Below are 14,559 nucleotides of genomic sequence, written 5' to 3'. Positions count from 1 at the left end.
TGCATTTCATTTGCCTTAAAGGCTTATAAGCCGCAATAAATAAAATGTGGTTCTCCAACCATCACAGCTAAACTGATAGCAAGCATAAGCCAGCGTCATTGTCTTTTCATTGGACACAATGTAGTTACTGTGCCGCCTCAATTTGCATGCAAATATTGCACTGCTGATCAAATGCTCGCACAATTACATATTTTTCAAAGGTCAAAGAATACCCTCACCTTTTGTGATTGCCTCCCAGCTTACCAATTATCCAAAAAATGTGATTTAATCTGTTTCCAAGCAACAGCAGCACTGCACATTTGAATCTCTTTTCTTACTGTGTTTCTTCTTTTAAAGTGATGACAAAGACCTTGGGTAACCTTGACCACAAAACTTTTATTTTTTTTTCTCCAGTTGTCAAATCAGAAAATTCACAATTAAGCAAAGGCTATGTCTGTGTGTGCGCCTGCGATTGTGCACAGCACTACAAGTCTGTGATTTTTTTGCAGCATTATTTAGGAATATAAAGAAGATTTGGAAAGTATGAGGACTCAGGCATCCAAATTTTAAAATCTTTTCATCCTTACTGACACCTCTAACAGACAAAGAAGTGTAGAAAATATGCAGCAACCATATTATTGTATGTTATATTTGACATCAAACTAGTAGAGTTGCTGCATTCAATGAAAGATTCTCTAAATGCATTGCTGTCTGAAGAGGTTTTATATTTTCCTCTGAACAATTAATATCAGAAAGATCAGAAACCCTTATTTACTGACCGCTGCAGTTTGGTACCACAGGGTGGCCGTCTCTCTCTGAGTAATTCGGAGATACAGGTAGCATTCGGATGAAGAATTCACAGTGAAGTGTGAAATAGCCTTCTGGTGGATAACCTGACTCTCAAAAGAGAAGCAAACTAGAGAAGGAATTATAGAAGACATCATGAGAGAGATTATGGAAAAAGTCCAAAATGCAGCTCATGGATCTTGCTGTTTTGAACACTGCAGGCCTCCGGTAAGACTTGTCTTATTAAGTTTTTGATTGGAAATGTAACTGACATCCGTGACGTGTTAATAAAGCTGTCAGCTCCATAAAATCTTGAGCTTTCCAGGCACTTTCTACTCTCGCTCTGGTCACTGTTTAATGTGTGTCATTTCTTACTTTGTTTACTTTAAGGGACAAAGCAAAGCGACCTCCGCCACAGTCAGGCCTCTCCTGAGATGTGGAGCTGTGGCTCTTATTGCTGGCACAGTATTAATGTTGTGTGCATCCATGGCTGCTCTCTACCTGTGGAAAGTCAGCGATAAAAATGTAAGTGTCGACAAAGGACTGCTGTAGTTATTACACTGCTTCTTCAGTAACAAATATCTGAAAGTGAATTTGAGGGCAATGCTGGTGGGAAACAGACCAAAAGCAGATTACAAAACCCTGTGATGTTAAAAAATTGAACAGCCGCAGTTGTTTGCTGTTTTCTTCAGACTGTCATAAGATATTTATAATAATGACTGAGATGTCTTATCAACAGTCATCTCATATCAGACTGTAAAATTGCATCTTTAAGTCTGTCAACAGCACACACGCACACACAAGTGCTACATAAATTCATCCCGGAGCTCTATTTCATCTTATAAGAAGCAGTGTAATGTTTATTTGTGTTCTAATGAGCTCACCTGTAGGGCAAACATCAAGGTCTGCAACAGCATCTCCTGTGGTGCTTTGCTCAATTTCTCAGTGTGGTAAAACTACAGAGGATTTTCTTCAACAAAATTTATAAAAAAAGAAGAAGTGAATGTGCGGGGAATCGCATCAGCAACATGAAACTTGTTTTTCTGTCTCTCTTCTATTGTGCTTGCCACAGTTTTATTTGCATAACTTGACTAATCAGTCATTTTAACATCTCCCCCTTTGAATGCTGCCAGGTTTATAATGTTCGTTACAGTATGAACATCAATGGGGAGGTGAGGGAGGGCTCCATGGAAATCGATTCTGACAACAATCTGGAGAGGTTTAAAACTGGGAGCGGAGCTGAGGAAGCTGTGGAGATTCATGACTTTCAAATTGTGAGTGAGTTTGTCCTCGTTCTCTCTTCCTGAGGTAGTTCAGCTGAGACCTTCTGTGTGCTTAGCAAAGTAGCAAAGCTGTGAGTGTAAACATGGCATCTCTGTGATTTGGTGCAGGGAATAACGGGAATCCGCTTCTTTGGAGGAGACAAGTGCTATATAAAATCCCAAATCAAAGCCAGCCTTCCACACATGGGAGCTCACAACAAAGAGACACTGATGTTTGACCTGGTATATGCACATTGCCTGATACAGAATGTAGCAAATTGGAAAGAAAAAAGAGACATTGCAGCCTCATTTTTTCCATCTGAGTAATTCAAGGGCACTTTCTCCCCCTTTTCTTTTCTTGTCAGACAGATGAATTAATGCCAGTGAGGTTTGATGAGGAGTTCCTCATATGGGTTGCAGCAGAGCAGCCGCTGAAGGACACCAGGTTTCTGAGCAATAAAATCCTGGATCTTTGCGGGGAACTTCCCATTTACTGGCTCCAACCGATGTATCCTAAAGGTTCTTTTTCTGCTTTCCATCTTTTGTTTCGCTCCGTCCCACAGACTAGAAGAATCTATCATCTATCATGCAGCACGGCCCATTCCATGTGAATCACAGCTTATTAAAATCTCAGTTGTGATTGCCCTGCTTATCTGCTGACACACTTGTAATATTTACAGCCTTGTCTAAGAAGTTGGTGAAACACTTGAACATCTTGAACATACACTACATTTAGAGTTGAACACTGGGACAAAAAAAAAGACTCGCAAAGTCTTGTATTAAAAAAGAATGATCTTGAAATATGCAAGACTGCTTGATATCGCTGCTGCTAATTTAATTATTCAGGACATCTGAGACAGCTCCAGCTATGTAGGATTGAGCTCTGAGGACATGTATGGCATCTTGTGGATGTTGACCCAATACTCTTGCCTCTTGTGGCTGCTGTAACAGATGGGGAGAGGAAAAAGAGAGACACGCAGTCGAACACGGAGGAGGTTGAGGCGGCTGCTGAGGAGAGGGAGCTCGACACCTCCAGAGCTGTGGAAGGAGAAGAGGAGGGGGCCCAGTCAGCTGCAGGGTCAGCGTACAATCCCGAAAACCCCTATCATGTGAGTAACAACTTCATCAACACGGCGTGTTTATGATAAACAAGGCTCCAGAGTTGGTGAATTTTTGATTAACTATCAAGAGGCATATACAGAGCCCTGAAGCGAGCCTCACAATAACATTATGAACTGAAGTTTTCTCTGTTTTGTCAACACTTTTCCAGATGACTTCATAACACCCTCCTTGAGATGTTGTTAAAAATGCATTCTCACGCAAATAGAAGCAGTCGGTGTGGAAACGTGTTAACCTGTATTTAGTGTTTCTGTGGGCTGCAGGAGGTCTAAAGCGGCGCCGCTGTTGTTAAGGTGTCATATCGGCAGCTTTAATTACAGGTCACCGGGGTAATATCTGCCATTCCAACTTAATGAACTTATGAACTGAAGTAAAGACTCCCACTGGTTATGAAAATTCATGTTGCCTTAAAGAGCCCGAGTCACATGTTTGCTAGGATGAGAAGTTTTTGAATGCATCTGAATTGCAAATTAAAGTAAATCTTCTTTTAAAAAAAAAAAAAAAAGATTTAAAAATAGATTGCTCTTCAAAATTAACATTGCTTAATATTACTGCAGCACAGCGGAGGGACCAGAGAGGAAGGCGCCATGACCTTTGACACCATGTTAGACCACCAGGGAATCTGCTGCTCAGAATGCCAGCGCAGCTACACTCACTGTCAGAGGGTGTGCGAGCCTCTGCGTGGATACTGGCCTTGGCCTTACAACTACAGAGGCTGCCAGGTAGCTTGTCGAGTCATTATGCCCTGTCGCTGGTGGGTGGCACGCATTTTTGGTGTTGTGTAAGAAAACACACCATGTCTTGTTTTTTTTTTTGTTTTTTTTTCCTCCCCGCAGCTCTCTTAGCATTAAGCTTTTATTCAGATGTGCATGCAGATATTTATTTTGAGTTTGACGCTAAACGCTGCCAGAAAGCTACGCCTGTTAGCGTAATATGCAGATTGTGAAGTATGATTATTTAAACATCTGTACCAACTGTGACAAATGTTTCATCTTCATGGGAATATCCTTTGCATGCAGCAAAACTGGAGAACATAAATGCCATATTCTTATTTGCAGTAACAGATTCACAAATGAGCATATTATTTTATTTTTTTCTGTCGTGTGATACCAAGGCTTAATGCACTGTACTGTGTTTAATGGAAGACATGGGACTGAATCCAAAGGCTCACAGCAGATCATGTACCTTTTTCTGACTGAACAGGCTTCAATAAATTCTAATTACAGTGTATGGCGGCTTTGATGTTGATGTTTTTTGTGTCACATGTTGTTTCCATGGTTCCACCGGGTGTTTCTCTGATAAAACTGAAGTGACAGCAATGGTTGCCATAACTTCCATTCACAGCTCAGAATCAGTTTGAGGGCAATACAATTTGTGCTCACTGACATCTGCATTGATGTGAACTAATGTGAGATGAGTGTCATGGCAATGATGGAAAATATTTCCATAAAAGTGACATTTTTATTAAATAAATAAATCCATTTTTTGCCGATGAAAAGAGAAAAGTGTGAATGCTAGGCCACCAAATAACATGATGAGACAGGCTTTTTATATACAGCTGTTATTGGGGCTTGTGGTGTAGGATATTCTGAATACCTCAAAATCAAAAGAAGTCAGATTACTATCTCTAAAGCCATATGCCAACTTTCTAAATAATTGAAAGGAGCCATGTTGTGATCAAGACGATTTCACAGAGGGTGATCCAGGCACATCAAATTACAACAGATGTGAAATTGCACCATATCTGCCACTAAAGCTGCATTGAAACTCTGAAGCAGTGTGAGGAAACAACACAAAGAGATGCTTGTCTTTTAGCTTGGAGATTTTTCCTGGTTTTCATGGGGGTAGAGGTGCTTATCACATCTGCAGTGCTGATAAGACAGCCTCTGTGCTTCCGTAGGCTATATAATATTAATCCCTCTCCCACGTCTGCAGATACACTTAAAGGAAGGTGACAAGCATGACATATCCAGGACCTCCTGATGGCTCGTGCTCTAGAGTGCAGCCGCTAAAAGAGCCCCAAGTACCCTCAAGTGATGTAAATTTGCAGGGGGAGTCCAATTTCCATCACAGTGCTGTCACTGCCATGGTCATTAAACTAAATCATCCCGCTGTGTGTCACACAGCTCCCATTTTAAAGTCCCCTCAATAATGGAGTTATACTTGGACTGCAGATTGCAGCACAACAGTGAGTGTCTGACCTGACAGCAGCTGTAAGACTATCTCGCACATTATTTCATATTTCAGAATCACAGGCAGACAGTATGTATTGGTGTAAGAGATAGCGTGAAATTAATAATTGATTGGGAAATCTTTTTGCGCACTAGATGCACCTGCTGCAGTTAAACAGAAATGACAATATTTATGGATCTCTAGCATCTCTACATTTATTAGCTGCAGCTAAAACTTTAAATATGCTATGTTATGTGCATGCTGCTGTTGCTGTCAGTTTTCTACTTGGCTTTCACTCACAATATGTTGATATAGCAGCACAAGACAAAGAACCCTGAGTTTAAACTCGACAAAAGGAGATGAAAAACACAAAGCAGAAAGAGAAAAAAAACATATCACCACAAGCAACAACTCAAAATGGCATTTAAACTGAGAAAAAATACATAGCTCAGAACAACAGCAGTTTTGTTATCCTGAGGCCCTGTTTCTAAAGAACTTGTTTCCTTTTGCCATTCTTCTCCTAAGAAGAGAAATGTACCCCCATTGAGTAGAAAAGACGAATGTGTTGGAGATCAGCTTCAGTGTGCGAGACAGTGGTGCCTTTTTGTTTGTCTCCCCTCTGGAGCCAAGCTTACCCTGGGAGCCCTGCAGGCCAGGGAACAGACAGAGCTTTGTGAGCACTGACCCACTGTGCCCAGCAGCCAGACTGCAAACCTCCACTTCTGTGCTAATAGGAAACCACAGATGAGGAGTCCATAGCTGACGAGGAGGGGGGGTGCTTTCTCGCATCCACCTGTGCTTTCATCATTGCCCATCAAAACAAGCATAGGCAGGAGGGGTGCTGCGCTGCTCTGGTGATCGTGAAATCAAAAGCTTTTTTCACCAGCCATCCTCTTGGCACCGAAACCGAACACACAATACATTTGGGTAACCTTCAATGGTGATTTATTCTGTGGCATGGATTTGTACTAATCAAGCCCGTGCACTCACTAGAGCTCCCTATAAATATGTCAATAGGCTGCCATAAATTTGTCTACTGTTGCCCGGGAGGCATTAGAAGTGTGAACAGGAGTGTGAAGTGAACCACTCTAGTCAACATGTCCTACATTTGATTGCATGTTTTCCATTACATCCAGACATGAATGAAATAAACAGTAGTGACAGTCCATTTTGCACTGCAACCAGAACACAGAAACCCTTTTAGACGAGCTCATTATGTTTTTCTGCAAGAAAGCACTGCAATACATTTATAGATGCTGGCGTTGTGAAAAACCTGTAACCCACAGTTTTGCACCAGTGGTAACAACCCGGGCTCCTAACATTTGTCTTTTCTTTTCTCCTGAATGGTCAGAAATACATGGCTGGATGAAGGGGGGTTCTGGTACAAGGCTTAAATGCTTTTTAATCCCATGGTTGACTGACCACTTGCAGTTCTGCCCAGTAGTCTGACTCTGGCTGCCATTTGCAGGTCTCTCTCTGAAGTTTCCTTGCCATTGGCTGGACTGGCCACTTGCCTCCCTCTCTCCCTCTCTGAGTCTCTCTCTCTCTCTCTTTTAACACATCCTCCTATTTTGCATGCAAGCCCCAAATGGTCATTAATTAAATGCCTGCTAGTATTGTGTAAGGAAGTCTGCCTTGCTTATTTCACTAAGTTAAAACTCCAAATTATGTCCATAGACCTGCCTGCATTCAGTGAATTACTTTCTATGTAATGGAACATTATAGTGATTCTCCTGGGTCACTCAATTACCCTGCACACACTGCAGAGATTTTTTTTTCCTTTTTTCAGGGTATTGCACTTGGTTGCATAGTGTCCTTGTTACAGTCAAATAGAAAACCTGTAGTGTGGTGTAGGTCTAAATTGGACCTAGTCCTGGAATTTGCACCATTGTTTTCCAAGGGACACACTGCACATGTGACAGTTAGTGTGGTGGAGGCATCAAACCTGCCGTGGATGTCAAGAGATCCTCGCTAGAGGTGGGCAGTTGTCTTTGAATCACCGACAATCAACAGCATAATTTATACAACCTCACCTGTGTCATCTTTTTTGTTTTTTTTTTTTTTGTTTCCTTCTGTGAAATTTCTTTTAAAAAGCCATGCCAATGGGATCAATATTAAAGGACTCTCTATCAAAATATGGCATTTGTCTAAACTTCAGTGTCTTGATGCATCCCAGAACGTACACATCCTCCGGTGGGGTGCTTTAAAAAAAGAGCTATAGATAGCTCAAAGCAGAATCAAATCAAGACTTCACATCTACAAACTGTAAAAGAACAGCTCCTCCACAAAGCAATGTCAAGAGGCTTGCCACATGAAAGCAGAAGTTGTCTAAAGAGTTGCGGGAAGTACTGACAAAGTTTATGAAGAAAAAAGTAAATGTGTTTTTAATCCTCAGCAGCACGTGCAACAATGAGGGAGCCTGAGCGCTTAGATATGCCACCCCGGGGGCAGGCTCTATACTTAAGGCTTACAACAGCCTCATTATCTCCCTCAACTCACATCAGATCCTAGCAGCAGTTTGTCACAGGCAGGCTCCTCTCTGCCAGTAGGCATCAGACCAATCCTCCTGCAACACTACTGTACATAATTGCCATATGGACAGCATTTTGAGCCAGACTGAAGACTAAAAAGCCCTCCAGGCAGATTCCCCAGATAACTAAATGAATATTTTATCTCATTTCCATCTAATTTGCACCGCATTATTATACAGAACTGAAATTTTTAATTAATTGATAGAACAGATCAAACACAGGTTTACACTTTGATTTTCGGGGGCTGTTATTTTGATAATTTGCATGACTTTTTTCCCATGCCAAGCTTTTTAATCTCTCCGAATTTCAGCATCTCTATATAGAAGCGCTATAATAAAACATACAGCAAATTAATAACTGTCACCGCACATGAAATGCCTGTCTTGGTTGTGTGAGCAGTTCCAGTGAGGAGTCCTTTTACCTGCCACCCCACTGATTAATTAATTTCACACTGTTTAATTAAATCCACAGTCTGGGGAGTCTGGGCAGCACCGTGGGGAGCCGTATTTGAGCCTTGTGTGCACAGAGATTACTAAAGAAGGTCTGAGACTCCTGCTCTCTCGCTGGTGTTGACACTGACGTCACCCTCCTCTGGATACCAGAGCCTGATTGTGTCAGTGTCATCTGGCAGTTGTGAGCTTTTACTGCTGGGGACATGATAGCGCGGCACCATTTGTTGATTATCTGCTGGCATTTACATTAACAAAGAAGAGTTGGGCATTGACAGGAGCATCTGATGAAGTGTGCAGTGGCAGTATGCAAACCTGACATTCCCCTGAAGTCAGTTAACTTTACAAATGCAAATTAAAGCCATCAAAATTGTCATACAAAAGGGGGGTAATTTGAAATAGAAAACACAGCTTTAACATAAAATAAGGGAAAGTAGGAGAACCCCAAAAGACTGATACCAAAATAAATAAGTGGACCACATTCTAGATCAAAAACAGTACAAATTGGCTCCAGCGTAAATGAGCATATTGAACTCCCATATCCTGTCCAACGCTGTTGTATCCAACAGTAAAAGCCTCAGAGACACCGTCTCTCTCATGTCAGAACAGAAAGAGGTGCAGGAATGTGTGAGCACAGCAGGCAATATGACTGTGTGGGCTGGAAAGCATGCACGTTACTTTCTCTGTTCTCTTGAAACATATTTTTGGCATCTCTAATCACAAACAAACACATTTTGAGTCAGATGGCAAACATTTGTCTCAACAGTGCAACTTAAAAATATGGTGACATTTAAAGGTTACATGATTTAGGGATGAAATAAGCAATTTTGTGGACTGTGATGTATGTACATTCCTTAAAAAAAAATGAAAGATTATATGGATGTGTCCCCCTTACAGCCTAAAATGAATTCTAACTCTGATTTGCTTGATCTAGTATTTATACACGGAGGATAGTTGTTTGATGATGTGATTGAGCTGTTTGCCGGTTTGATGTGATGTGATGTGGAACCAGAATTTCCTTGTGCTGTGTATTTGATGTGGCAGGAACTATCAGAGCAGCAATCACTTGAAAAACTTTAATGCGTCTGCTGCTGATAAAGAAAATGTCCTGATACAAAACAAAAATGTATTTCAATGCGCTAAGGTGTTTTTTATGTCAAGGTTGCACTGCACATTTAAAGGTTTAAGCGTATTTTTTGTGATTGCTTATTTTAAAAAATGAAGAAAGAACTGTCAAAAGAGTGTGGGTTTTCATTAAGACTTAAATAAAGTACATCATTTACACTGCACATGCTTTTAATGTTTAATTAGATCAATATAAAGTGGTTTCCTAGAAATGTTTATGATCTTTTTTATAAAACATCATGAAGTCATAAATCCGTTTTGCATTTTCTTGATGCATCGCAAACAACACAATCATCTGCCTACTTTATTCAAACAAACTTCTCTTTTTTTTTTTTTTTTAAACAAACAGCTGACTTTACGGAGATGACAAAGTTTTAATAGGCATTCCAGCGCATCAAGACATTTTCGCAGGCTGATACAGCATTAGCTGGAAGAAGCAGCGCTCTATTTGTGCTTTCCTTGTCCTGTGACAGGAAGACCTATCAGGTGCCCCCCCAACACTCCTCTACCCCCCTCCTCCATTCCTCTCTCTCCTCCTGACCTCATTCTGTCATCTTCGTTTTCCTTCTTCCCCACTCTCAGGTCTTTTATAAAGTGTCTCCATGCATTACACATTTAACAATGCATTAAAAATAGGCCACCATCAATCAGTCATTCAGCGGCGGAGACAGAATCTACTTGTGGCACCCAGTTTGATATGTTTCTCAAGGTTCAAGGAGGGAAAAAAGGGAACTCTTAAGATGCTGCTTGTATACGTAAGAAACTTAACAGAGATGAAAATAACATAACATAAAACTGTGCCTCATAAAGCCCGCTGTAATAATTCAGAATTCCCATTTGGTTGATTTCCGGCAGCGCGGTGTCTTCCTAGAATCCAGAAGCAGAATTAAAATAATATATATGCAGGCGGCGAGCTGTGACAAGATTTCTGTTGATGGCTGCCAGGTTAACATCGTGCCCAAAACAGTGATTTGAGAACTGTGATGCATGATACAGGATAGGTACTAGGTAAAAATCTGATGTAATGGTTGGGAGTGAGTCAAGCCTCAAGGGCAAATAGTCTGAACAGTCTGACTCCAGGTTGCTCATGCCAAAGCAGATGTTCAACTGACGACAGCATTACAAAAGACAGAGCTCCGAGTTATTCAGAAGGTACTTTACATTATTAGAATGGAATGTCAAGGTTGCGGAGCGCCTGACAGAGCGGCTTCGGTAGTTGTTTTGATAGCCGAAGCCGCAGAACAAAAAGATATTGACAGTCTCAGAAAGTAGTTTTACAGTTCCAACGTGAGTTTGTGCTAACACAGTAAGGTGTTCTCCTTCCCAGGAAGAGGTGTGGCTGTCTGCTTGTGAGCTTTGATGTTCCCGCTCTGCTCCGAGGCTTGATCCTGCATTCTGGACTTCAAAACAGACTGCGCCTCGTCATGGGTAACAGCTTGAAGAGGTAGACACCAACTGCACAGACAAGCCTGAAGGACCACACGCAAAATTCAGACAGAGGACAACTCATATTTCCCATCAGTCTCCCAGAAAACAACGCTTACAGTGAAGCAGTTTTGCTTGTGTTGTACTTACAATGATCCACAGCCTGCATGGAAGATAGCTCTGTTGCAAGTGTCAGTATTGGGTTTTCTTTTAATCGAAATAGAAGTGGGTAACTTAAAGCAAGACGTTCATGACTATATACATGAATATTACATTAAAACCAGGGAGAGAGTAGTTCTTCGTGCACTGGGGTGTGAAAATAACCCCTCGTGTTAGCCAAAACAAATAAAAGAATGTTTTAGATATCTTCTTCTGAGCATGTAATGCAATAAATGCTTTTAAATTTCTTCCCTTTTAAATTGCCCCAAAGCTATGTTTTCTTCTTCCTCATAACACGTCACTTTGATTCAGTGACCAACTGTCTGGTATATTGCCAAGTGTCTGTTTTTTTCTTCTTCTCCTGATGATGCTTTTTTCCAGACCATTTTCACTTATTACCGCCTCAGGTCATCACTTGCTGCAGTCTGACTATTTTACAGACGTGACTCCATATGTCCTTAATGACGCACGTGATAGCTCATCCAGTCTGCACTGCAATGTTGTCGACATACACCAGATTAATTTAAAATTTGTAGGACAGAAAGGCTCACCTTAAAACATCTCTTGAATTTTCTGCTGACAATGTACAGCGCAATTGGGTTGATGCAGGAGTTCAGCGATGCCATGTTAATGCCGAAATAGTCAAGAACAAGGAAGGTGCTGAAAACAAGCACACATTAGGTAAATGGCACAAAAGCTTATGGGCTGGGTAATGGACAACAAAAAGCTGCTTTATTCTTTATCCTCACCTCAGTAGTTGACACCGATTTGGATCTTTCTCATCATATATGGTTGATTTTAATATTCTGCTGAGGTAAAGAGGAAACCAGCAGAGTGCAAAGACAATCACCAGGCAGAAGACGGTTTTTGCGACTTCTCGTCTCTGCAAAAGACAAAATAAGAATCACGTCAAAATTACTGATAGCAAAGATTCTATAATACTGCAAAAAAGAAGTAGAAATTGAACTTGTAACCTGCTTGATGTGGTCACTTAAGGTGTTTTCAGTATTTCTCAGCATTTTCCTGGTCATGAGCGTGTAGAAGATGGCAGTCCAAAGCAGAGGCATGCAAAAGTAGAAACCAAAGAGCCACCAGTCCTTTACAGCTTTGTAATGCTGTTGAGTAAACATGACGGTCTGTCAGTGATGTGTATGATGAGCAGCGGTTGCTATGATACAGTGTCCATTAATCAATGTTTCATACACGCATACAAAGGTTTACAAGGACAACAAGAATGTACTTCACATCTGTTGGCTTAAGTTAGGAGAAACAATATTACATCTAATATTTATTTCATTTCCTTTCAGCAGTTTAAACATCAGCGTATAAAAAGATGATTTATTCAAACACAAAATGTTGATCTGTCAATTGCATTCGGTGGACACAAATTGAATTACCTTCATGAACTGCGAAGTTTGCTTAGGATGAAGCAGACATATCCTGAGATGCTTTTCTTTATAGTCCATTGTTATCATATCAAAGCCGACAACTTCAGGGATAGCCAGCAGGATGGAAATAACCCATATCAGAGTTATTTCCATTGCTGTCCACACTGAAACCCATACGCCTTTGATTTGATTCCAGGATACTACGGCCCGGTATCTGCAAAATCAATGAGAAAATGTTATGGCTTCAGGAAGTTTTGTTGTCTGTAACAATGATGCATTCTCCAGTTAAAGAACGTTTCAAGGGCTAATGCTAAACAAATCTGTCTGCCCGATGAAGTACAGATAAAAAAGCAGCAAACGCTATTTTCTTGGAGGGCACAGGACAGCGCTGCTCGTCTCCTTACCTGTCAACGCTTAAAGCACATAAGCTCAACACAGTAATTCCAACTGAGGTTTTTTGTATGAAAGGGACGAGTTTGCATAGCACCAAACCGAAGGGCCAATCTTCTGCCAGGAGCTGCAACAAAAACAAAAAGGACAAAAAGAAAAATCAAGCAAAGATTGAAGTTTTAAAATAGACAGAGTGCAGACAAACATTGTTTTCTCAGTGTAAGTGCAAGTAACTCACCCTGTAAGCGTTGATTGGAATGTCTATCACAATGTGGATTAGATCCCCCAATGCAAGACTCGCAATGAGAATGTTAGGTCCACTTCTCATGCATTTGTTTGCATGTATGATTTTAAGTAGGGCTGAATTCCCCACTATTCCAACAACAAACACAACCAGAGAGACCATAATATTGATATATTTGAAGGTGTCTTTGATTCCAGCTGACTGCAAGCACATAGGAGGGTGAGATGTTTTTGGTCCTTCTTCTTGGGGTGGATGAAATGAACTGCTGGAGTTCTCTTTTTCCAGTGTTAAAAGACCACGGGAGGCAGTTTCGGAGACTTCAATTACGGGGAATGGCTCTGAATGCTGATGGCTGGCCTCACCTCTGATGAGAATATTTCCCAAACACAGAATCAGAGTCACGGTCCACATTGTTGATGATTTCCCTCTAAAAAGCCGTGAAATGTTTTTGCCAAGTCTGGATTGAAAATGAAAATTGCAATAATTAGCACAGCAGCTTTGCATTTGACATTTACAGTGAAGCACTTAGGTTTCATTTAAGTACAAAAGGTAAGGAGAAATCCATTGAAAGCCTTGATACAGTGTGATTGAATGAATTATGCCAGCTTACCTTCAGATGTGCACATACAACTCTGAGCGATGTGAGTCTCTTCAAGACCTAAAAAACAGATTGTATGCTTAACACAAAGAGCTTATCTTTGTTGCCGTGTCTGCTGTAAATGTTAGAACCCAGCTGAGGGAAATCAGGGTTTTATAGACTAAGGTATTGTTGTCAGCATTAGTCATCGATCTGTCAGTGGTGTCTGTAATTACTTCCCTTGATGCATCACCCTGAATGAAAGGATGATGTTGAAGCGTATTGTCTGTTATCACAGAGTGAGGTAATTTTATAGGCTTCAGTAGGGATATTATGCTACAGTTTTTCTCCCTCTTTTGCTAAAATTTGGCCATTATCTTGTTTGACATAAAGGTTCCTCAGAAAAGTCTAAATGTAGCAAAACGTCTATTTTAGTGAAGTGAGAGATTTTCTTTGCTCAGAGCCACAAAGCCTCCAACACTCTATCACACTCTATCAAGTCATTGTTAATGAATGTAATGGGAAATGAAAAACTCTCTTCTGCAGCTATATGACATTTTGGATGCACGTGAGCCTGATGCATAACTACTGCCAGGCACTTGAACAATAACCAAAAAAAAGTGATACAAATGGAACTGAACAATATTCAGTGAGTTTCCTCATGAGATTTTAGCTTCAGTTGACATATCACGTTTTCAAAACATGAGTCAGTCTCCGTCCTACCAGAGAGCTACTGCCTCTGCATCTCCAGAGAGTCCCAGAGAAGGTGACTTCTTCCCCCTCGACGGTTTTAATGACAACCTGAAGAGCCCGGAGGAGCGTGAGGCGGCATGTGACGACGAGAAGGATCCCATTGTTAATAACACATCCGACATCGACTCCGGCTCCCTTTTGATCGCTCAGATCTGCGCCTCACTGCTGACAAATGACCTTGGAAAGCTGTGTGCTGGCAT

The 14,559-nt window shown here is 41.0% G+C and overlaps 2 protein-coding genes across 4 annotated transcripts in view; one reads left to right on the top strand and one right to left on the bottom strand.

Moving 5' to 3' along the window:
• LOC111569969 (leukocyte cell-derived chemotaxin 1-like) overlaps positions 1-4,376 on the top strand; it is a 116,941-nt gene extending 112,565 nt beyond the window's left edge. Inside the window, exons 1-7 of one of the 3 annotated variants that reach the window (XM_023272446.3) lie at positions 840-993; positions 1,156-1,290; positions 1,899-2,039; positions 2,157-2,270; positions 2,393-2,546; positions 2,979-3,136; positions 3,704-4,376. In XM_023272446.3, the coding sequence (XP_023128214.1) occupies positions 922-993; positions 1,156-1,290; positions 1,899-2,039; positions 2,157-2,270; positions 2,393-2,546; positions 2,979-3,136; positions 3,704-3,931 (1,002 nt within the window). In that variant the 5' untranslated portion in view covers positions 840-921 and the 3' untranslated portion in view covers positions 3,932-4,376. Of the gene's footprint in view, positions 1-839; positions 994-1,155; positions 1,291-1,898; positions 2,040-2,156; positions 2,271-2,392; positions 2,547-2,978; positions 3,137-3,703 lie in introns of those variants that run through there. The other 2 variants (XM_055015630.1, XM_055015629.1) reach the window with 2 other exon arrangements.
• A 4,984-nt stretch (positions 4,377-9,360) lies between these two features.
• Positions 9,361-13,743, bottom strand: LOC111569970 (endothelin receptor type B-like). Its single transcript, XM_023272447.3, has 8 exons — positions 13,640-13,743; positions 13,024-13,486; positions 12,800-12,912; positions 12,405-12,609; positions 11,982-12,122; positions 11,757-11,890; positions 11,559-11,667; positions 9,361-10,892 (listed from the first exon to the last, which is right to left on the bottom strand). The coding sequence occupies exons 2-8, from the start codon at positions 13,438-13,440 to the stop codon at positions 10,722-10,724; spliced, it is 1,290 nt and encodes a 429-aa protein (XP_023128215.1). The 5' UTR covers positions 13,441-13,486; positions 13,640-13,743; the 3' UTR covers positions 9,361-10,721.
• Positions 13,744-14,559: the final 816 nt, after the last annotated feature.

Source organism: Amphiprion ocellaris, chromosome 11 (genome assembly GCF_022539595.1).
Source record: "Amphiprion ocellaris isolate individual 3 ecotype Okinawa chromosome 11, ASM2253959v1, whole genome shotgun sequence".
NCBI lineage: Eukaryota > Metazoa > Chordata > Actinopteri > Pomacentridae > Amphiprion > Amphiprion ocellaris.
The sequence above is the reverse complement of the archived record's forward strand: the minus strand, read 5'-3'. Positions and strand labels throughout refer to the sequence as shown.

What these genes read in the sequence shown, in the direction of transcription:
- LOC111569970 (XM_023272447.3), bottom strand. Translation starts at nt 13,440, where the DNA reads ATGTGGACCGTGACTCTGATTCTGTGTTTGGGAAATATTCTCATCAGA. An exon ending in TGTGCTTTAAGCGTTGACAG is followed by an intron (nt 12,610 to 12,799) that starts GTAAGGAGACGA and finishes TTGATTTTGCAG; the next exon opens with ATACCGGGCCGTAGTATCCT. An exon ending in TAAGTGACCACATCAAGCAG is followed by an intron (nt 11,891 to 11,981) that starts GTTACAAGTTCA and finishes TGTCTTTTGCAG; the next exon opens with AGACGAGAAGTCGCAAAAAC.